We start from the raw sequence: 25,324 nt of genomic DNA on the forward strand, positions 1-25,324 counted from the left end.
TAGAATACAAATATATTTTATAGTCTTTGCAAACCACAATCTAGACTATTAATTTATAAATCAACAAAGAATAAATTATGAATGAATATATAAATAGTAAATAGGAGCTCGCATGAATTAAAAAAGGGGGGAAAAAGTAAAAAAGGAAGGAAAGGAACCTATCTAGCTATTTTCCTGCTATGATTTCGCTTCATATACAGATATCACCAATGTCGACTTTGTTTTTCATCCTTTCTGGGTCGATAAGATAAGTACCAGTTGAACACTGGGGTCGATATAATCGACTTACTTCTCCTTCAAAACTGCTGGCCTTGTGTGCCAAAATTTGAAACCAATATATAGATATAATTTTGAGGATCTTACATCACTACACTCTTATTTAACTGGTTCCAGTAATAAGGCTGGGACCATGCTGGAGTGCCACCGCCACCACTAATACAGTAATTGATATAATCACTACAATAATATCTAACTTCTAAGTGCTGGATCAACAACGAGCACTGAACCATACCTGCAAAATATAGGCAGTGCAACAGTGAAATCATAAAGAAAATGAGAACTTCGGCCCGTTTTGTATTCATCAGTCATTAATTCAAGAAACTTCTCCCTCTTTTTCTTGTCTTTACACTATTCCAAGTTTCTAAACTAGCGACAGCATTTTACGAGTAGTAATTTTGGGAAACAATACTATACTGAACCCCTCTGAACACATATAACGACAGAACGAGGCAAACGAAATTAAAAAGAAGCAAGTGAAATGACCACATACATGTGCTTCAAACGTTCACTTGGATAATTAACGTTCATTTGGATAATAAAAATAAGACATTTGTTAACTATGGTAATTATGGGATTTTTTTAATGCTATGGACTAATCAGATATTGATACATATCACGCGTCTTAAGAAGAAAGAAAAGTAAAACAATGAAAAGAGTATAATTACCGTTTCGTGAACTTGCAGTATTTATTATACTGCACATAATAAAACATAGCACTCCGTAAATAGGTATAAATGATAGACTCATGATTTTTCATCATTGTCCTTCTGCAGGTTTCTCGGTTTCGATATTCGCTTCTTTACGGAGAGCCGAGCTTCACTGACATGAGTTTGCTTCGATATGGCAAGAAGAGTTTAGAGGTTTCGTTTTCATCCAACACCTTCTGTATTATTTCAATAAACAGGGTACCTTTATTAACCTGATCATCACTGTTGATTCCTACAAGAGAGTTAGAGCTTCCCATCATCATGTTTGGCAGACCGTGCTTTAGCTCCTGCGAAACCTCCATGGTGATTTCTCCAGATGGGTCAATCACCTCCAAAATATTCCCAAATTGCTTGCTTTCATCTTCCGACTCACTTTCAGCCATTTTCTCGTCAATGATGTCACCAAATTTTTCAAGGAAATAACGATGCACACTCCATATGTTATTCAAATAATACTGAATGTGCTCATCACATTGCTCTTTGAAGATTGCAATGCGTTTGTTTAGAAATTTCAGTGATACCTCATACTCTTTTTGCCAACCTTTCATCCAGCTTTTTGAAAAACAAAGCTTTTCCTCAGTTGGTGTATCTGGGTGTCGGCAATTCCACTCCTCATAAAATTTCTCAGCCTGTGATAGGAAAGGAGCTTGTGGTAATCTCATATGCATCGATGTTCTAACATCTACAAACCCTTCAAACAAGGCGTCTCTCACGCTTAGTGCTTTTGTTTTACAACCTCCTCCAGCGACTCTGAAACGTTTCTTTGGATTTTTTGTCAGCGCTGTCAAGTTCGTTTCAGATATTTTTCACAGCAGCGTTTGGCTACTTTAACAGCGGAATCAAATAGTCGTTCAGAGTTTTTGACACCGGCCACATTCGAGTAAAACAAACAAACTGTTCTGGCTAGATATCCCTGTTTCGGGATGTCTGAGACATGGCGTTTCCTTTTAGCATCCCAATGAGTTTTCCTTTTCATTCGCTCTAATTCAGAATCATACTCCTCTTTGCATTTGTTCACCACGATAGCAAGTGCTTGCTTTTCTTCTATAGAATAATTTTCATACGTCGCACTACGAAATACTCTTTTCTCTGCCATGATGTTATGGAAAAGGTTCAAAGAGAAAGTACTTGAGTCGTGTTGATGTTAAATCCTTATATCGTAAAAAGCTTGTCCTGTAAGGATAAACTGTTTGTCATTGAAGTTCTTAGTTGGCGTGGAATTTGTGTCGGTTATTGGCAGAGAAAGGGTAGAGAAAGGGTAGAGAAATTGAAAATGAAAATGACTACAGTGTGGAGGAGCAATAAACTCACACGTATGTTACAGACTGGGGCAGTTGTCCAGCCTCAAGTTTTTATAAACTCTGGCTCGTTTTAAAGCATATCTTCCGGCAGCAATTTCCTTGTTTTCTATGTGTCACGAAGCAGGTGTGTTGTGTCTCGAAATGATTGATCTTAGGGTTGAAGGTTATCAATGCCCTAACATATTGAAGGCTCACACTGTCTCCTGCTGTCGAATCAATATACATAGCTTAGAATAAAATTTCACAGGAGATAGATTAGCAAAATTTAATGAGGGGGAAGGTTGGAGTAAAAGTGGTGGGGGGCTTTAAAAATTAATAAGCGGGGGGAGACGATTATTCAAGATGCCAGAATACGCGCGCGCACACACACACACACACACACACATATATACAGGAATAGCTCGGCTTCAGTCGTTTCGATTTAAGTTCTTCTCGATTATACGTCGGTTTTCAAAATGCCCTAACATATTGAAGGCTCACACGCATGAACGTTGGCTACATCTACTGTGGATAAATATTTTTCTTCCATGCGTTATGAAAACAAATAGAACACTTTAAGTTTTCTTCTCATTCTTGTCATCTGTGATATTTTCTTTTCTGTCATGCTGATTCACAATTTATGTCAGTCAAAATAATAATGAATTCCCCAGAGTTAGTTACTTTGTACTAGTAACAGGAGTTAGTTTAATCGCCTTTCCCCTTCCCTTTAAATTGCTGGCCTTGTACTTAAGCATCGGGCAACGTACCTTGCAGCATGGAGTTATGGCCTATTACGTTCTGAGTTCAATCCCGCTGAGGTTAGCTTTACCTTTCATCCATACGGGGTCGATAAAATAAAGAAACAGTGATGTACCGGGCCACTTTAATCCACTTGTCCTTCTCCACAAGTTGTTGGCCTTGTGCCTAAATGAGAGATAATTACTTAAAATTTTCTAAGCTGTCACCCTTGATTTTTCTTTAAAAACCAGAATAAGTTATTTAGTTTATATATCCTATTTATTTTATAACATATGGTATTACTTGTAATATTCTTTTTCGTCATACATACATACATACATACACCCATATATATATATATATATATATATATATATATATATATATATATATATATATATATATATATATATATATATATATAGATACATATATATATATATATATGTATATATATATATATATATATATATATATATATATATATATATATATATATATATATATATACATACATACATTCATACATACATATATACATGTATATATATATTTATATATTTATGTATATATATAATGCCTTTAACGTAAAATAAAATTATCATTTGATTCTCCTGCTGTCGAATCAATATACATAGCTTAGAATAAAATTTCACAGGAGATAGATTAGCAAAATTTAATGAGGGGGAAGGTTGGAGTAAAAGTGGGGGGGGGGGCTTTAAAAATTAATAAGCGGGGGGAGACGATTATTCAAGATGCCAGAATACGCGCGCGCACACACACACACACACACATATATACAGGAATAGCTCGGCTTCAGTCGTTTCGATTTAAGTTCTTCTCGATTATACGTCGGTTTTCAAAAATAATATATGGAAAAATAAAAATCAAGTTAAGTCATTTTACTTGACTTTGCATCTGTCCACCACAAATATTGGAATTGTAAAATTACTAGAAAACCATTAAAAGCACATAAAATCACGTTACTGTATAATAAGTAAGAATGTAAGCATATAAAAGCATATTAAAACAATGAGTCAAGAAATCAGTCAAGAGAAAACGTTGTCTTTGTTTGAGGACCTGAAGAAAAAATAACCAGATAAGAAATATGTAGAGTTCAAGGTAAGTCAAAGATGGTTCATGAGATTTAAAGAGCGAAGAAGTTATCATTCCATTAAGAAGTAAGGTGAAAGTGCATCAGCTGACGAACAAGCAGCAGTGGAATTTCCTAATGCATTAAAGAAAATCATCGAAGAAAACGGGTTTCTTCCCGAACAGATTTTTAACGTAGACGAAACTGGATTGTATTGAAAAAAAATTGCTAGACCGTTTATTCATTTCCAAGAAGGAGAAAACTATTCCAGACTAGAAGGTCTCGAAAGAACGTGCGACCATTATGTTGGGAGGTAGTTGTGCAGGAAATTTTAAGTTAAAGCCATTGTTTGTGTATCACGCACACAAACCCGTGCCCAGAAGAACATACCCAAGGCATCTCTCTCTGCTATATGGGTGGCTAATTCAAAAGCATGGGTCACTGTTGTTGTTTTTGAAGATTGGTTCTTCAATCATTTTATCGCAGCAGCAGAGAAGTACTGTAAGGAGAAGGATATTCCTTTTGAGGTTTTACTTATCTTAGATAATTTTCCTAGCGACTCTGAAAATACATTCATAAATAAAGTACAGAACTGGGAATGGATTTTTTATCAGTTTAGCCTAGAGACAAGCAAATTCGGCCTAGCCTAGCCTAGAGACAAGTTAATTCGACTTCGACTTAGGTCATGTCTCCTGTAATCAGTTAACGACGTAGGGTGAGATCTGCTTGTATGTATATATATATATATATATATATATATATATATATATATATATATATATATATAGAGAGAGAGAGAGAGAGAGAGAGAGAGAGAAATGGATACACACACATACATATATATATGCGCGTGCACGTGTGTATACACACACACACACACACACACACACATATATATATATATACATACTACATATATATTAATAAACATACACATGTATGTATAATAAGAAAGGGAGGCAGATATTATAATGTATGCAACTGTGCGGGCTGGTGCGATCGATAAACAGATGCGTATAGCTAACTTACAGTCTGTTAAGAATGATTTCTTACGAAATTAGATATCATAAAACAGTAACCTAAGAACATGTGTGTTCGTGGAAATGTTGAGAAAGTGACACACTTATACAGACATCAATAGGTAGAACAGATGGAAGGACATTCATGCAGACAGATCGATAGAAACTGAGAGCGAAACAAATACAGACACACGCACATATATGCATATATTTATATCTGTGTGTATGCATAAGTACATACACAAACGGGCGCGCGTAAATGTGTAAGCCTTTACATACTCAATATTCTTAGCTTGATATAAGTTTATTTATGTGTAAGATAAACTAAGATTACAAACCAAGACTACGGCCCTTCTATCAGCTATACACATCAGCCTGTTGGAAACAAAAGGGCTGTTCGAACGATACTATCCATGGCCCGAAGTATAATCAGTGTTCATCTCACGCAATAATAAACTAAAAGTGTGTTCAGGTGTGTGAGTGTACATATCACGCATGTGCATTTTTTTATTTTTTATTTTGTAGGGTCAGTTGGGCATTGTCTGTGACAAAAACAGCACCATGACGCAGTTCACTCTGTCATAAATTTGGAAACGACATGCTGTATTGCTTGACATTCGCGCCGGGAACTCCAACACGAACATTTGAGAGTGTTTAGGTGTCAATCTGAGGAGAGTGCAATCGGTGGACATGTAGCGAAGGAGATAAAAATCAAACATCCAGTCAACGTCGTAATGTTTAAAGTGGTCGTTAGTGATGGTGACGTTATGCCTCCATTCATCTTCCCACACCACCTCAGACTCAAGTGCCTGGAGGAGGTAGTGCTGCCCTGGGACAAGAGGGTGACTGCTGGAAGATCCTATGTCTGGCAACCGGACTCTGCTACACAAGCAGGAGAACCCAGTCATGGCTTTCAGACAGTTTCTGCGACCTAGCATCTGACCATCCAACTCCCTAGCTTGAAACCCCCTTGATTAGTGTGTGGGGTACAGTTGAGCGAGAGACCAACAAAACTCCTTTTAACACCAATGATGAACTGAAGGCAAGGATTATGACAACATTCACCAACTTAAACAAAGGAGACTGTCCAGAAGAGTTGGAGGACATTCCGAAGTCGTCTGGAGGCTGTGGTTGAAGCCAATGGCAATTTTATTCAATAAACTTACTCTTTAGTATTTCAAGATGTTTTTATGTAATTCTGGTAATTCTTTCTGTTAAAACGAGATGTCTGGCGACCAGACAGTTCTTTCTCGCTACCCAATATCCATGGCGGCCTTTAACAAGGTTCACTCGGCTCCAAGTATTTGAATTAGAATTGTAACCCTCTGGAATAACAGCACTTCTACCACATATTCCCTGTAAATACTTTACGTAACTGCATATGTTGTCCATGAATTCCACCATATCAATCTCACCAGTTTGAAAAGGTCTTGAGGGGTAACGGCCACTGCTTCACCCCCTCTGACTAAACTAGAAAAGGTATAGAGCCAATGAAGAAGCCTTTTCGTAACTGCTCGTCCTAGTAGATATAAAAACTAAATCTCTCTCAAATGACACCTTGATGTTTTTTGTGGTAGGTAATATCCCTTAAGAAAGAAGATAGTGATGGCTGAAAAGCATTTCACAATAGATCTATGAAATCATACAGGACGAGGGTTAAATAACAGCAGCAACTACTTAGAAAAATGATTCCAAATTTTGGTACAAGACCAGCAATTTTGCGGTACTTTTTTTATCGACTCTGACAGGATGAAAAGCAAAGTCGACTTCGACAAAATATGAACTTAGAACTTAAAAGACGGACGAAATACCGCTAAGTATTTTATACGATATGCTAACGATTTTGCCAGTTCGCTACTTTAACGACTTAGAGATAATAAAATATAATGATAAAACGTGAAAGATTGACTTACCTTCCGGTTGAGAATAAGACACCATTGGCCGCTCCGAAACATGACATAACAACAAACATTGGCATTATCCAAGCCATGATTCCGAGGACGCTTTCGCCCCAAAGCTACAAGACGCAAAAAAAAAAAAGAAAAATTGTAATAAAAGAATGAATAATACGTGAATAACTATTATTTATTGGTAACAATCTTGCATTGTAAAAGATAATTCTTCCACATAAATTCGATATTCTGTATGTACGTACACAAAAACTTACGCATATATGCTCGTATGCATATCCATACAAAAATATAGAAATGTACACACATATGCATATACACACGCGCACTCATCTCTTCTTTTAATTGTGCCTGTCATGGGAGTACATCCATGCTGGGTCTTCGCTTCGAAGGGATTAGTCGACCAAATCAACCTCAGTACTTATACTTTTTAATATTCTAGTAATTATTCTAGTTTATCTTTCTCTTTTGCCGAATCACTTATTTACGGAGTTGTAAACAACCCAACACGAAATATCAAATGGGGTGGGATTACAAACACAAGAAGACACACACACTTATATACATACCCCGACATATATATTAATATTTATATTTTTGTGTGTGTATATACATCTATCTGTATATATATGTGTGTGTGAGTGTGAGTGTATATATATATATATATACATATATATATACACTCTAAATACTCACACATATATGTATATATATGGTCAGGTCACGTTCGTCGGATGAATGAACACCGCCTTCCCAAGATCTGTCTCTACGGTGAACTGTCTGAAGGAAAACGTCCTCGTGGAGCCCCCTTGAGGCGGTACAAGGACCAACTCAAATCAACGTTGTAAAGCACTAATATCGAGCCGCACACTGGGAGGATATCTCGGCAAACAGACCCCTTTAGAGACACACCATCAAAACGGGTTCAGCGGACTTCAAGAAAGCCCGAATCGCAAGAGCTGAACTCAAGAGACGGGAGAGAAAGCAGCGCCTTCTCCTTCCCAAACCAACCCCTTCTATCCCTTGTCTACAATGCCCCCGGATGTTTCATGCAACCCTTGGATTGCGGAGCCATCTGCGGTTCAAACACCCAGGAAAGTGAACTAGATTGCAAGCTCGGAAACACGAGACGCAGCCAACACACACACACACACACACACACACACACACACACACACACACACACACACACATATATATATATATATGTATATATACCTATATATACATACATATATATATATATATATATATATATATATATATATATATATATATATATTTATATTTATATATATATATATATATATATATATATATATATATATATGTACATGTATATATATATGTATATATATATATATATATGTTTATATATATATATATATGTGCATATATATATATATATATATATATATATATATATATATATATATATATATATATATATATATATATATATATGCATATACATATTCATTTGAAATAGCAGGAAAGATACCCATTCAAGCTGATGAATTCAAATATTTGAGAACAATACGAGATATTGAGATCGTAGAGGAAAATAAAAACCTGATTGCTGTAGCATGAATAGCTTTAGCAAAATTAAATACAGTGTCGAAAACTAAAAGATTAGTTGTTATTTATCTCTCGCTTTTCTGTACGAAATATGAGATTGAGGAAACGATCATGGTCTGTGAAAACTAAAATGGTATAGGAACAATGCTTTGCATTCTATACACGGAGCGTCTCTTCAAAATAAAAGTCAGAATAGCAAACTACAAAATTGTTCAGTCAGTTATCAAACTGAAAATAATGTAGAGGTTTGGTTATGTGACACGACATTATCGTATCTCTGGCGAATATGGTCTACTGACGAGATCTAATAAAAGCGGAACACCTTCGTTGATTTCACCAGTTGGCTTTAAAGACCAGATCCCACCCCCTGTTCCAGATTGTCTACATTGTCTAAAAATTTGAATCAATTGATTTTATTGGATTTATCACGCTGTTTTTAGCATTTAGCTCCTCCGTCCTTGTGAGAGTTTTCTTTGTTAATTACTTGGATAATTTCAGATGCCTCAAGTTCTTCAATTCACCATATTATATATGTAACCTAAGATATTTACTCTCAGTAAATATTGCTGATACACACATACGCACACACATAACCAACACACTACCACATACACATATTTATGCATAAACGCATACATGTATAAATGGGTGTAGTATGTGAAATACCGTTTGTCGATATAACCATCTTATAGTTAGGATTATGCATGTTAAGGAAAGTAGTTTTTTAGTGAATCTAATTAGTATTATTTAGCAAGCTTTTATATTCATTAAACTTCACCTTAACGTGAAATTGTGTTGAAGCGAATATCATTGTACTGTGGAAGGGTGACCTGCCATGGAAACATGTAATTCACCTGTTCTATCATCAAACAACTAATTGATTACTTAATTGATTTTTCAAGAATTATTCGTTACATCTTGTGACCTATAAATGACATGTCCCTTATACATTCATTCTGTGCTAATTTGCATTCACTTCATGCGCTGTGGTATTCTCTCAAAATGATTATATATCGACAAACTATCAGAGAGAAAACCGACGAAAGATTTCTTGCACTTGAACTCCGTAAAGCATTTGATTGTATCTGATATTTAACTGCATCTAAATAAGCTGCAGACATATGGTCTCCATTTGTGCCCCACTTCTTAAAATAAAAACTTCTTCTCAGACCATCCCATCGTAGTATGTGAGGGTGGACTCTACTATATACTTCATGACCTTCATACTCTTCTAGCAATCGTTAGCGACTTATTTGCTGTCACTGTTAACAACACTGTCATTTGCAGATGCTATTCTTCACTAACATTCTTCACACAAATTACTTCCATATGTAACCTAAATATCTCATTCCACATCTGATCTACCCTTATTAAACAGAATCAGTGAGATGATGTTCACTTAATCTCATTTCACAACATAAAGATGTATTGCAACGCGTATTAACAGTCTCTCTACATGGTACAATACACATCTAAAACGCTCAAATCACTAAAAATTCTAGACCTCACAGTCTCTAATGATCTCTCAAGACGGCATCGCGTACACAGCATTGCTAAAATAGAATCACAAAGGTTAAGTGTTTTATTTTATTTCCTTTAGAGTACGAAAATATGACAACACAGGTTACTACTTATACTTCCCTAAACTCGAGTAATTATAATACTGCTGATATTCATGGCTCAGTGCTTTTACTACACACGCGCGTGTATGTCCTAAACTGCACCCGAAAGAAGTTCATTTGGCTGATTGACAGAAGATCAGTCAATTCACACAAAACACTAGTTCACAGTCACGCCGTTTTCTCCCACTTTTGTCTTCTGTTAATGTTATTGTAGTGGAGACGCAATGGCCCAGTGGTTAGGGCAGCGAACTCGCGGTCATAGGATCGTGGTTTCGATTCCCAGACCGGGCGTTGTGAGTGTTTATTGAGCATGAATACCTAAAAGCTCTATGAGGCTCCGGCAGGGGATGGTGACGAACCCTGCTGTACTCTTCCACCATAACTTTCTCTCACTCTTCCTGTTTCTGTTGTGCCTGTAATTGAAAGGGTCAGCCTTGTCACACGATGTCACGCTGAATATCCCCGAGAACTACGTTAAGGGTACACGTGTCTGTGGAGTGCTCAGCCACTTGCCCGTTAATTTCACGAGCACACTGTTCCGTTGATCGGATCAGCTGGAACCTTCGTCGTCGTAAGCGACGGAGTGCCAACAACAACAACAATGTTATTTTAGAGATTTTTGCTCCTCTAAAGTAGATGAAATGCATGCATTCTGAATCTAGATCCATAAACTCTAGTTGTTTAAGATTTTACAAACAGCAGCAAAATTTCTATCAAACTGCAGTTTACTATCTTAAATAAGGGTGGGACACATTGGATAGCAGTGTCCTAGACATGCTCCTAGACAGGCATGCTGTTCATGGACGGAATTCTTTGGAGAATAGGTTGATTTGGTCTGCGTTGATCTGGGGATAAGCATTAACAACAACGATAGTAAAAATAAGCACGTCAGCAACAAAATAGCAGCAACCAGATGCATCCGTCTCTCTCCCAGCTCTCGTCATCTCAATAGATATTGCTCCACGTACATCGTTTAAACTTCTCGTAACCTCTGGATAGTATAAATAGAAGACAAACATTCAGACTAATATCTTTTATCTTTTACTTGTTTCAGTCATTAGCCTGCAGCCACGATAGACTTCCGCCTTGAAAAACTTTAGCCGAAAGAATCGACTCCAGTAATTATTCTTTAAAGACTGGTACTTATTCCATCGGTCTTTTAACCGAACAGCTAAGTTACGGAGACTTAAACATACCGACACCTGCTTTTCAAGCGGCAGTGCGAGACAAACACAGACACAAAGAACACACGCGCATATATATATATATATATATATATATATATATATATATATATATATATATATATATATATATATATATATATATATATATATACTTGCAAAGTTCTGCAAATCTTTTTTGATTAATTAAAATAAACATTAAAAAAAATACGCCGCATACTTCGGTTAGATGTTCAGTACTTTTATCAACATGCCTAGCTGAAGCCGATGTGGTTATTCAAGCTGTCGCTAGAAATAGTAACCAAAATGCCTTTAACTCGCTCGCGAGCATATAAAAAAAAGAAACAAGAAAACACCAACAATATGTTGTAATCGTAGGTCGAGCTGGGTGGACATTGAACTACACAACAATAAAAAAAAGCTCAAACTACACTTTGCGTATAAATATCTCGCTTTAAACATATATATATATTTATTTCTTTATTGCCTACAAGGGGTTAAACATTGAGGGGACAAACAAAGGGATTAAGTCGATTACAGTGCGTAACTGGTACTTATTTAATCGACCCCGAAAGGATGAAAAGTAAAGTCGGCCTCGGCGGAAATTGAACTAAGAACGTAAAGGCAGACGAAGTACCGCTAATCATTTCGACCGGCATGCTAACGATTCTGCCAGCTCGCCGCTCTTTTAAACATATATATATATGACATAAGAAAATATGTAAGAAAATTAGAAAATGAAACGGGAATAACATAACCAACATAGTAAACTAATATTTCATGAATTTAAACTCAATAAATTGAACACATAATCATTTTGACACGTTTACAAAAATGTAAACTGTCTCCCTTTCGTCTTAGCTTTATACACACACACAACGACGCATTGGCACACTCACTCATGCGCACAGATACTCTCTCCCCCACACACATTTGACGTGGAAGTGGAAACAGGTGTGACAAACACAGGTATATCTTCCAGACACCTGGGCTACTACTCATATTAAAATGCGTGTAGTATTCATATATGAGGAGTGCTGAAAAAGTTCCTGGCTGTAAGGGTGTCGCGAAAGGCCTGGCTGGAGGCCCAACCTTCTGAGTTCTTTTACAAGACTAAAATATAAAAACTAATATGAAACACTGCAATAAGTTTGTGAATGTGAGAGGGGAATATGTTGAATAAATTCGTAATTAACTGATTCTCTTGTATTTTCTTTTACCCAATGCCAGGAACTTTTCAGCACACCCTCGTACGTATGTATGTATGTATGTATGTATGTATGTATGAATGTATGTATGTATGTATGTATGTATGTATGCATGCATGCATGCATGCATGTATGTATGTATGTATGTATGTATGTGAGTGTGTGTAAGGGTGTGCACAAATGCATATTCATAAGAATCCAAGGTTATTTTCTTTAACTCATTCGTACACTCCCACATGAGCTCCACAGACAATCAATATACTATTACAGAAAAAGTCACAGATTAACAGTCACACACACAGAGACACAAACACACATATTCACACACACAATACATACATACACGCACATATATTTATATATTGATGTTATACATACATATATATATATATATATATATATATATATATATATATATATATATATATATATATATATATATATAAGTAGCTGCTTTCTCTCATACGAGCAAAGCCATTGCTAGAAAGAATCATTGAAATTTGAAATGAGTCATTGATGATGCAATGTGAGACACTTGTATGACTCTTAATCTCGGCCAAAGATTAGCACATTATGTTGCATAATACACAGCTGTATACATACATACATACATGCATACATACAAACATACATATATATATATATATATATATTTTAAAAAATAACGTCGACCACTAACGTGGACAATTAATGCGCTAGAAATAGATCACATCTTGTGTCTATTAAGACCTAAATTATTCTCAACATGTTGAGAACAATTTAGGTCTTAATAGACACAAGATGTGATCTATATCTAGCGAATTAATTGTCCACGTTAGTGGTCGACGTTATTTTTTAAAATGTACCTTAATCCCCTGAGATTGCAGATAATATTTCTGAATCCCTTTGATTCTTTAGATGTGCTGGCCTCCTGATAACTAATCGATATTAATTAATATATGATTAATTAACAGATTTTCTAATAATATATATATATATATATATATATATATATATATACATGTGTGTGTGTGTGTGTGTGTGTGTGTGTGTGTGTGTGTGTGTGTGTGTGTGTGTGTGTGTGTGTGTGTGTGTGTGTGTGCGTGTGTGTGCATATATATATATATATATATATATATATATAACACAGTAAAGTTGAAAGGTACCGCACAAGTGGAAATATATACGAAAGGAGGTTTGAAAATGTAATTTTAAAGATGTTTATTCACTTGACTGGTTTCACGTTTTTAGAAAAAGATTGCCAAAAGTGAAATGTAAAGCTTTGTATGAGCTTTGTTGTGTTAAGTACTGGTTATCACAAAAGTATTAAAAAACGGAAATACGTTCTTTGATAATAATAAGAAAATACAGTTTACTTTCTTGTAAACCAGTACTTAACACAACAAAGCTCATACAAAGCTTTACATTTTACTTTTGACAGTTTTTCTAAAAAAGTGAAACCGGTCAAGTGAATAAACATCTTTGAAATTGCATTTTAAAACCTTCTTTCACACACACACAAACACACACACACACACACACACACACACACACACACACACACACACACACACACATATATATATATATATATAGGAAAAATAAAATTTGAAAATGCATAAAGAATTGTTAGAATATTTTTTTTATTAAAATATTTAAAGCTTTAACTGGTTTCTCTAAATTTAATCTGTACAAACCAAGGCAAACATTAACAGAGTACATACACAAAGAACTATCCACACATAAAACCCATACTTCCACTTATCATGAGGAACCTACACAGATAACCTAAGCTTTAGCCACTGGACTACATGCAAACGACTCCTGTCCACTCTCCTACCAGACAGATTATGTGGCTAAAGTCTTCATCAGGAGGGACCACCTGATGATGCCTTAGCCACTGGGTCCTATAAAGGAGCTGCTGAGGTATTGAACCACGAAGCGTGGCTGGAATTCGTCATGAAAACAACTCCTTTCCACTCTCTCACTAGAGAGATTAAATTTGGAGTGCCTTGGTTATAACTAAACATACTCACTCAACTGTATCGGCCTTCTTTCTAGGCGCAAAATATACTGTCACGTGACACTAACGCACGGACGTAGCGGGAAACGTACAATAGGTTATAAACGTAATCATGTGTTCATTCTCTACAAACACTCGACAGAAAACATTGATTATTTGGACTCGTTCAGTCAAGCCTGTCAGCCTTAACTTATGACACCAAACATTGTCACTTGATACTAACACACGGACGTAGCGGGGAACCTACAAAAAATTTTAAGACTAGTCATGTGACTATCATCTATCAATCAAATCCTATTCAAAACATACTAATTTGAGCCATGAACTTCCTATAAAAATAGGACAAGCTTCAAACACTAGTCAGAAGCAAGACAGCTGAGGCGTTGAGAACGGGCTCTGCACCCCTAATTTTGGCGGCGAGATCGGCCTTGGACCGACATCTCAATGCCAAACAGAAGGATGCAGAGTTCGGGATAAATTACATGCACTGGGTCGCGAGGGTATCAACGTTGCTGGGTGGGCTCGCTCGATAGAAACCCACCATGGCATAGATGCTACGATAAGGTCTGTCGTAAACGAACATGGACAGGAGATCCAAGGACAGGAAGTGATGTGCAAGGCCTTTCACGAACACTTTGCTGCATTGTTCGGGATGAGCGGGATGCTGGACCCTGGCGATGCCCTACGGCATCTATATCTCTTTTTCTACACTCTCTCCGTCTTTCTGTCTCTGTCTTTCTCTCCATACGATAGAAAGCGTGCAATTAACGAACCAGCCAACCGACCAACGCGCAATCGATTACACTGTGTAACAAACTTTTAATTTTTTTTGTCTTTGGTTAGTAAGTTTTGCTTCTTTCTAGAAGGAAATGACTACTATTCCCTTCAAACTTTGCTTTTGTGATGTAGTCATCAATGTTTTGAAACTGACGTATTTTCCATTACATTCAGACAGATTCAGCGCTGAGTTGCTGAAGCAGAAATATCGTTATAGCAAAAATTCTGCTCAGTATCACAATTGAGTGTGTTCCTTAGTAGCTGACAATGTGTGCAACTCTGATCATGAGCAGGAGTAGGAGGTACCATCATAACCATGTGTTGAGAGAGATTCTCTGTGGTTTGAATAAATGTAATAAAAGCTAAGTTTAAAGGAAATATTAACAATTTCTCTTACATATTAGCAAATGTCTAAATCACAATTTTCGAAATGCTAGGGTTTTGAAGCAAACATAGAAAGAGATAGATAGATAGATAGATAGATAGATAGATAGATAGATAGATAGATAGATAGATAGATAGATAAATAGATAGATAGATAGAAAGAAAGATAAATATACAAGCGCACACATATCGTTCGACCCTCAACTCTAGTTACAAACGATATATAATGACTTTTTAAGAATTGGGCATAGAGCGCCATCGCTATTAATAAAGTAGATGAAATTGTATATAAGTTATACTTTCTCTTGATGGTATATAACACACGTGTCAAGTATATCAATTTCAACCGGGTATTGAAACCAGAACTCGGATTCAGCAGTTGGGAGCGTATGTCTAAATCAATGCTGTATCTCACCCCCTTTTGCTACTCAACCACCCAAACACCTAGATATAATTTCTGGAGATTGGGAGTGCGAAAGACAGTGAGATGGAGATTGTATGTCTTTGTTAGTCATGGTAGGCATCAAATATACCGACTTTAAATCACAGCTTTTCGTTTTTGATATTAGATAAAGTAGTGACAGCAGCAGCAGCAGCAGCAGTAGTAGTAGTAGTAGTAGTAGTAGTAGTAGTAGTAGTAGTAGTTGCTGTCGGAATAGTGGGGGGCGGCAGCAGTAGTAGTATTTGTAATTGAAGCAGCTGAAACGGCAACAGCAGCAGCTACTAAGACGTCGTGATGGTCACAGCTGGAGTGTTTTTTTATTATTATTATTGAGTAGATCAATGAAGTTTGATCTGGAGTTATACAACAACAAAAAGAACAGCAGTAGCATTAGTAGGACATCGCACACACTCATAGTGTACATTTTACTTGTCATTCGGAGAGACACACAAAGGGCCACATTTCTTTGGAAATCAAACTTAGGCTTTCAAACATCAACAAAACTTGAGTCGTGGGAAAACTGGTGATATCCGGTTGATTTAACTGGATTCAAATTTAAATAATTAGAACAACTTGCACACTGAGAAAGGACACATAAATATGTTCAAATTCCAACGAGATCGACTTTCCTTCTCTTTCTATCGGGGTCTCTAAATTAAGTACCGGTTGGGTACTGAGGTAGATATGATCGAGTAGTCCCACTCACAAAATTTCAGATTTTGTGTCAGTAGTAGAAAGCATTCATGGATTGAGAAAGTGGATGCAAAAGTAAGACAGACAGAGACAGATAAATAGATAGATATAAATCTATATATAGAGAGATAGAGAAAGAGAGAAAGAAAGAAAGAAAGAGAGACAGAGAGCGGGAGAAATAAAGAGAAAAGATAGGTGTGAGAGAGAGAAGAAAAAGAGAGAGATTCTTTAATCTGCTAGTGAGCGGTTGACATATATATATAGCCGTTTAACTTGTCTGCACGCTTCCAGGACCCATCTATTTTATCTACGACCTTACAATCACTCGAGCTCTTTTTAGTGAATATCTGAATTTTTATATCCGGTCTTTTTTGTTCTTTCCAATTAGTCTCACCACCACACCTATATATATAAATATATATGTATATATACATAACATATATATATAAATATATATATATATATATATATATATATATATATATATATATATATATATACGCACACACACACACAAGTACGCATGCATGTATATATATACAAATTTAAGTGGAATGTCGTGAGAAAAATTATTCAATACATACGCTAGAAACTATACATGTACTCGTGAGAGTAAGAGAGAGAGAGAGAGAGAGAGAGAGAAGAGAGAGAGAGAGAGAGAGAGAGAGAGAGAGAAAGAAAGAAAGAAAGAAAGAGAAAGAGAGAGTAAGAAAGAAGAGTTGGATGGGAAAGAGCGGGACAGAGAGTCTGGAGAAGAAACTAGGTTGACGGTAGCTCGTAAATACAATGAGATATAGAAATCTGAAGACGCCAATTCATTCCTATCATCATCATCATCACCACCACCACCGCCACAACCACCACTACCACCACCACCATCATCATCATCATCATCATTCGCCCAACTGTTCTCTTCTAAATTAGGCCAATTTATTATTACTAAATACAAAGAAATTTAAGTCTTTTTCACTCATGTTCGTTCACCATATTTTCCGGCATACGAGTCTTCGTAGTATATAGTGTAAACAAGTGGCATAAGCATCAAAACATCGTCACTCTCTTTCCAAACCCTGTTGCATTTCATACGGAAGTTTTGGTCCTCCGAAGTTGTCTTGGTGTATAAGTCGACTTAACATTTTTGGTTGCAAAGTTTGGTCTCAAAATTTCGATTTGTATGCCAGTTATAATGTAGAACTAAATACTGTAAGGTGTTTTATCTAACGATTCTGCAATCCACCATTTGTATGTGTAAATTAATAAATTTCAAGAACATTCATTTCTTTTTGTCTGATTACAAAGCCAGTTTTTCTTACGTGTGTGTGTGTATGAATGATCGAGGGAAAACTATTTTGTTACTGCTACTAACTTCATAAGCTGTGTAATACATACCCGCAAACATAAATATACAAAATGTTCGTTATGTTACTCATTTAGAGAGGCAGGATCCTCTTGGCGAATAAGATGATTGATTTGGCTGTTGTTGGTGGATACTGAGTTGTATGTTTCCGCTTGTAGAATAGGATGCAAGAAGCGATGTTGTCAAGGCACGAATAGTTAAACTTAACGTTGTTTGCATTAAAAAGCTTATGATATTTGCGTGCTGATGGGAAGTGGTATTCTGTAAGGGATAGAAAATTCCTGACTGCCTTCGTTGAGACATCTCCTTTATAGGGAGGGGATTAAGCAATATTAACTCTCTCTTCTTAATTTTCCGCTGACTTTGAACATATTGAGCAAGAATGTGTGTGTGTGTGTGTGTGTGTGTGTGTGTGTGTGTGTGTGTGTGCACGCCATCGATCATGGGTTGAATAAAACCAGTACATTTGAACAGAAACACTCCGTAGTATCTCTGTGCAACCAATTTATTAATCTTTACACCAATGCTCAACTTACATTACGAGAGCAAAGAAATAAGTACCAGATAAAGTATTGTGATCAATATATTCGACTAAAACCCTTAAATACGATACTCCAGCATAATTACATCAAAATGACAGGAACTAAAAAGAACAAAAGCATGAAAACATTAATAAACGAAAGTATGTAGAATTGTTGAAAATGAACAAGTAGAAAATTAGAAATCAATTAAAGTGAGAAAAATAAATGGTACATACGACAGCCACTGCATGAGATGCATTGATTTCCTCTTTAGACATAACACTGAAGTATCCAATATTGGTGAGTACATAACAGACAGTGGTGAGAGGGATGCCAATTATGATGGAGAGAGGCAAATCTCTGAAAGAAAAATATAAAAAGAAGATTTAGTACACAAAATAGGTAAACAAATTTTTAACGGTGTTCCTTTCTTTTGTGTCCCTTTTCACAATTTCGTTAGTTTTATTTTTTCTCCCAGCAAATATGAATGTCTTTTGTATATGGAAAAGGAATACAATAAAATGGATGCCATGACTGGCTGTTTTAAACCTCAGGAGATTTATATATATATATGTGTATATATATATATATATATATATATATATATATATATATATATATATATATATGTGTGTGTGTGTGTGTGTGTGTGTGTGTGTGTGTGTGTGTGTGTGTGTGTGTGTGTTTGTGTGTGTGTATACTAGTAGAAATACCCGACATTGTTCGGGATTTAAATAGCATAGTTTTTTTTATTCTTTTACTTGCTTCAGTCATGTGACTGCGACCGTGCTGAAGCACCGCCTTTAGTCGAGCAAATCCATTCCTGGATTTATTTTTTGTAAGCCATTGTACTTATTCTCTCAGTGTCTTTTGCCGAACCGGTAAGTCACGGGGACGTAAACACACCAACATCGACTGTCAAACATGAAACACACACACACACACACACACACACACACACACGCACACACACAAATATACACATATATACAACAGTCTTGTTTCCGTTTCGTGTACAAAATCGACTCACAAGGCTTTGGTCGACCAGAGGCTATAGTTTATATACATATATATGTAAAATGTTGAAGAGGAACACACGAGTAGATTTATATATATGGAAAAAAGACAAAGTAGAAAATGCTAAAATACTTTTATAAAGAACATTACAAAACCGGTTTCGATCCTTGAGATCTTTTCAACAGTAAATATGAATAATGTGTATGTACATGCACGTGCATATGTATATACAAATATATATGAGTGAGTGAGTGTATGTGTGTATATGTGCATATATTTTCTCTTCCTGTTTTCATTTTGACCTATCTCCTCATTCTAATCATACACATTTCTTCCCCTTCTATCCACAAACACTACCAATAGATTATCAAATTTTCATTAACACCACAAGACCCTTTCGAATGAACAATGCAGAATCCACGGCTCCATACTTTGAAATGACTAAACATGAACTACTATTGGAACTTATGTACCATGTGCAGGAAACTCTTTTACCACTTCTATACACCACTTTCCTCGAATAATGGAACTGTAACTATAATATCTTTATATACTTTATATTTTATTTCTACTTTCATTCTCTTATTTCCTTCTATATTCCTATCTTCTCCTTTTCCACAATAATTCCATATTTCGAACTCAAATATATACTTCTATTTAAACATCCCACATCGTCTCTGATGAAGGAATTTCCATGATATACCAGAAACAGAAACAGCTGTAAGACTATAACTTTATCTTATTCCTTATAAATGCCCTGAAAACCCCTCACAGCCTGAGCTTTGTTATCTCATTTTGTTTAATATATATATGCATGCTAATACAAGACTCACATGAGACTCCTCACTCGTATCATTATATATATGAATTAAGTTATAAACTCAAATTAGGCAAACATACCCATGCATTTATAAATTCGACTTAAAATGCGTATACATATATTAATATATATCGACACATATGAATATTTAAAAAAATATTCATAAAATAATATATATATATATATATATATATATATATATATAGAAAATTAGAGATTTTGCAAAGACTTTGTTTCATGGACGTTGGCAAGGATTGTATATGAAAAATAAAAGTAAGATATCAGAAGTTATATTGTGATAGTGTTGTCAACTTAGATATTTTGTAGTTCCTAAATTTTGTTTGCTTCTTCCAGCAAACTAAATAACGCGAATACACCTCTTAATATACTCTTTTTCGAACACGGAAAGCATGCTGAATTTTTGACAGCCTCAAAAGAAAAACAAACAGGATGATGAAATATGACGCACGAGATTTTATGCCTGTAAAATGTAAGTTAACAGATAAAGATTATATTCTAGTTTCTAAAGAAGCACAAGGTCAAACATATTTTTGTTGCTGAGGATATAGTCTTGACTGTTGCTACTTTATCACTCCAAGAAAAGGTAAAGTCAACCACGGTGGGTCAAATATTATATATTGAAAACTATGAACCGAGAATCACGTGCACTGACCTGGTACTGATCGTGTAGCCAGTTATAACATTGGAAATATTTCTTTGAAACAAAACGCGGGAACCACTGAGATAAATCACCGAGTATATACATGCACTCACATGTACACACACAACACATAAATATGAAAACACACACGTACACACACATACACAGACACACACACGCGCATTCCCCCCTCCCACATATGAATGTTTGTATGTTGCTGCACCTTGGGTGAATGTCTTCTGACCTCGACAACATCCAGTGAACAGATATGAATTAACGGTTCTTCAACCGGGAAATTGTCATCAATTCTGTAAGTGGGTTTATTGCAATGAAAAGCTTTTAACAAAAGCATTAAAATCATTGAAGCCTCTTTGAGCATCTAAAACATCAAATTGTAAATCACTACTAGTTAACATTTGAACAGTCAAGTGGTAAAATTAATCACCATGCAGCTATTTCAAACGCCCAGTAATGTTAGTTGCTGGTAAATAGATATTTGCCGGCAATTCCTGGTGTGACAGTGACTACAAATGTCAAATAACTAGATAAATAAAATGACTAAATCAATAAATAAATGACTAAATAAAAGATAATATTTACAAAGATTTGTTGTAAAATTGTGTATTGTATTGTCTATCATCCTCTTCCTCTATCTACCTATTTCTTCACACTGCCTATCTCTTACCCTTTTCTCCTTCACACTGCCTATCTCTTACTCTTTTCTCTCACGCGCTGCTGACAGTAATATCACTAGACATAAATGTCGCTAAAATTGCTGTATTTGATTGCAGTTTTACAGCCGTTAAAGGAAAGAAGTAGGTCTATAAACTAAATAGTACTTCATACTTTATAAGTGACGTTAAATAATTTGTACGATTGTATGTTGATATACAGGGAGTCCTAAAACATTATATATACTTTAGCAACTGACAACTCATTTAATTTTCTTCTCTTATTTTAAGATTTAACCCATTAGAATTGATGAAGCGTTTAACACAGGAAATATAGCCTGAAGTACTACTGGAAGTTAGAAAACGCTGTCAAAGAGCAGAGACAGTTTAGAAGGGAGTTGCAATCACAGCCATCCAGCCGACTTACTATCACTGGAATTAGAGATAAGTTTGAAGTTGATGGAACTATTGAGAATGTTCACAGGAATCGTTCCAGAAGACTGCGATATCGATAAACCCCACAAAGCAAGAAATAACAGCTATTAAACGAGTATGTGCACAAATTCCGAACGAAATGTTTCTTGGTGTTTGTGATTCCATTACTTTACGTTATCAGTAGTGCATTCACCAGACTGGTTTTCAGTTTGAAAACGCGTTCATAAATAAAATTTTGTGTTTATAAATTCTATTACATTATGAAAATCATATGCATTTTAATAAACACAGCCTTTAACTTTATAATAATTCAATGTATATATTTTTTGGCACGCTCTACATATGTATTTGCGTGTATGAGTGCGAATGTGCCTGGGTGTGTATATGTGTGTGCTTATGTATGTCATTATTCAGTTTCATTTCAAGATTCCATACCAAAAAAGAAAGAGCCGACTTTAAACCTAGATCCAAGGCTCTTTCATTAGAATTTTAACATCAACAACATGGTATGTATGTATGTATGTATGTATGTATGCATGCATGCATGTATGCATGCATGTATGTATGTATGTATGTATGTATGCCATTATTCACTTTATTTCAAGATTTCTTGCCAATAGAGAAAGAACCGGTTTCTAACCTAGATCGAAGGTTCCTTCATTGGAATTTCAGCATCAACAACAGGATATGTATGTATGTACGTACGTACGTATGTATGTATGTATGTATGTATGTATGTATGTATGTATGTATGTATGTATGTATGTATGTGCAGATTTGTATGTTTTATGCATGTTTTCTCATGCATATAATTACATACTTAGACATGCTCATATATATTTAAATGATAAACTTCTAGAAAGTTTTACAGATTTTTGCAGTTTCAGTGAGGATTGGATTGGTAGTCTTCGAATTAGTTTTCTCCTTTCTGGTTTTGAGAAGCTTAATTTCTCAAGATTGGTATTTAGGCAGTGTGTTACATATCCCACTACGATCGTGAATAAAAGACTTCCTCAGTTAATTCATCTGAAGATTAACCAGTTATTTAACAAGGTTGATAGTTGTGACTCCAAAATTGGAGATAGTATTCATCGTATTTTCGATAAATAGTCTCCCACGCCAAATAAGTAACTTGTCGCTATGTATGTATGTATGTATGTATGTATGTATGTATGTATGTATGTATGTATGTATGCATGTATATATATGTGCAGATTTGTATGTTTTTATGTATGTCTTTTCAAGCGTTTACTTGTATATCTAGAAATGCTCATATATACTTAAATGATAGACTTCTGGAATGTATGTATGTATGTATGTATGTATGTATGTATGTATGTATGCGAGTGTGTAAGTACGTGTTTTTGTATAATATGTGTGTATATGTGTGCTCTACGTGTGTATATACATACAGAAAGGTAGATCGGTATATTCTTAGACAAAAAAAAAAAATTATCCAAACAATTTTTTTTTCAATCCATATACACAAACGTGTTTTACAGTCTCGTTTATAAGTTTTATAAAAATAAATGAAATTCAAAAGTTGTGTACCAACATCCCAAACAAAGAGAAGAGGTTATATTTCTGCATCTAGAAAATGAAAGATAAATTTGTATTGAATTGTTCTATGTAATAAAAAGAATTGGAGAAATTACTGAAATAATATATGGCGTAGTGGTTAAGAGCGCGTAGTGGTTAAGAGCGCGGGCTACTAACTCCGAGTTCGATTCACGGCAGCGACCTGATTAATAATAGTAATAATAATAATAATATAATAATAGTAACATCGTTAGGAATGAGAACCCAGGTTCGAAATTTTCCCAAGACACCTGACGAAGGCTGGAGGGTATATCAGCCGAAACGTTGTGTTAACAACAAAAAAGATGAGGACAAATATCCGTCAAATGTAAATAATGAGGTGTTTCAAGGTAGATAATTTGTGAACTACGTAAACTGAAAATCTGTCTGTCTATATGTTTGTATGTGTGAATCCCTAAAATGCGGGAAGTAATCAATCGAGTTCATTCAAAATTTATACATGCATTACTTAGCGTCCATGAAGTGTCATGGGCAAAAACAAAAAAAAAAATTCTACTTAACGCGGGCCCGGAGCAATCTTTTAGGTTGCTTCGGTAGTACATGTCAAAAGATAATATTGTTTCACTTTTATTGTTTCACTTTTAATTCTAATGTGGTAACACTAAGATCATCTTATTTCTATTGTATTTGAAATAAATGAATAATTTATACCCTAATGTGAACAACATTACGCATCGGCAACTTTCCATCTTTACGGCCACAACAGCGGAATGGTGTGTCAGTATATGTAAGTTGACTGACATAACGAACGGCTGGAAATGAAAGTCTTGACAAAAACAATGTGGTGGCAGGGCCAAGGTATATAAAAATACACATTTACCGTTCAATTACCAGTTAATGTGGAGGCGCAATGGCCCAGTGGTTAGAGCAGCGGACTCGCAGTCATAGGCTCGCGGTTTCGATTCCCAGACCGGGCGTTGTGAGTGTTTATTGAGCGAAAAACAGCTAAAGCTTCACGAGGCTCCAGCAGGGGATGGTGGCGAACCCTGCTGTACTCTTCCACCACAACTTTCTCTCACTCTTACTTCCTGTTTCTGTTGTGCCTGTAATTCAAAGGATCAGCCTTGTCACACGGTGTCACGCTGAATATCCCCGAGAACTACGTTAAGGGTACACGTGTCTGGAGTGCTCAACCACTTGCACGTTAATTTCACGAGCAGGCTGTTCCGTTGATCGGATCAACTGGAACCCTCGAAGTCGTAAGCGACGGAGTGAAGAGAGATTATTTTACCAGTTAATAATTATCGCAGCAGTTGCAAGGTTGCAAAGTATTTACAGTTATATATTAACCCTTAAATTAACATTTAACACATGTGCTTAGTATAAC

At 35.6% G+C, this 25,324-nt stretch overlaps 1 protein-coding gene across 1 annotated transcript in view; it reads right to left on the minus strand.

Annotated features, from left to right (window-relative positions):
* The window catches only part of LOC106868882 (b(0,+)-type amino acid transporter 1), a 191,640-nt gene that overhangs the window by 32,204 nt on the left and 134,112 nt on the right, over positions 1 to 25,324 (minus strand). The window contains exons 7-8 of the mRNA XM_089354124.1: positions 19,031 to 19,154; positions 7,030 to 7,133 (exon numbers count right to left, since the gene is read on the minus strand). Coding sequence (XP_089210250.1) covers positions 7,030 to 7,133; positions 19,031 to 19,154 — 228 coding nt within the window. The remainder of the gene's footprint in view (positions 1 to 7,029; positions 7,134 to 19,030; positions 19,155 to 25,324) is intronic.

Source organism: Octopus bimaculoides, chromosome 6 (genome assembly GCF_046866305.1).
Source record: "Octopus bimaculoides isolate indiv1 chromosome 6, ASM4686630v1, whole genome shotgun sequence".
NCBI classification, from domain to species: domain Eukaryota; kingdom Metazoa; phylum Mollusca; class Cephalopoda; order Octopoda; family Octopodidae; genus Octopus; species Octopus bimaculoides.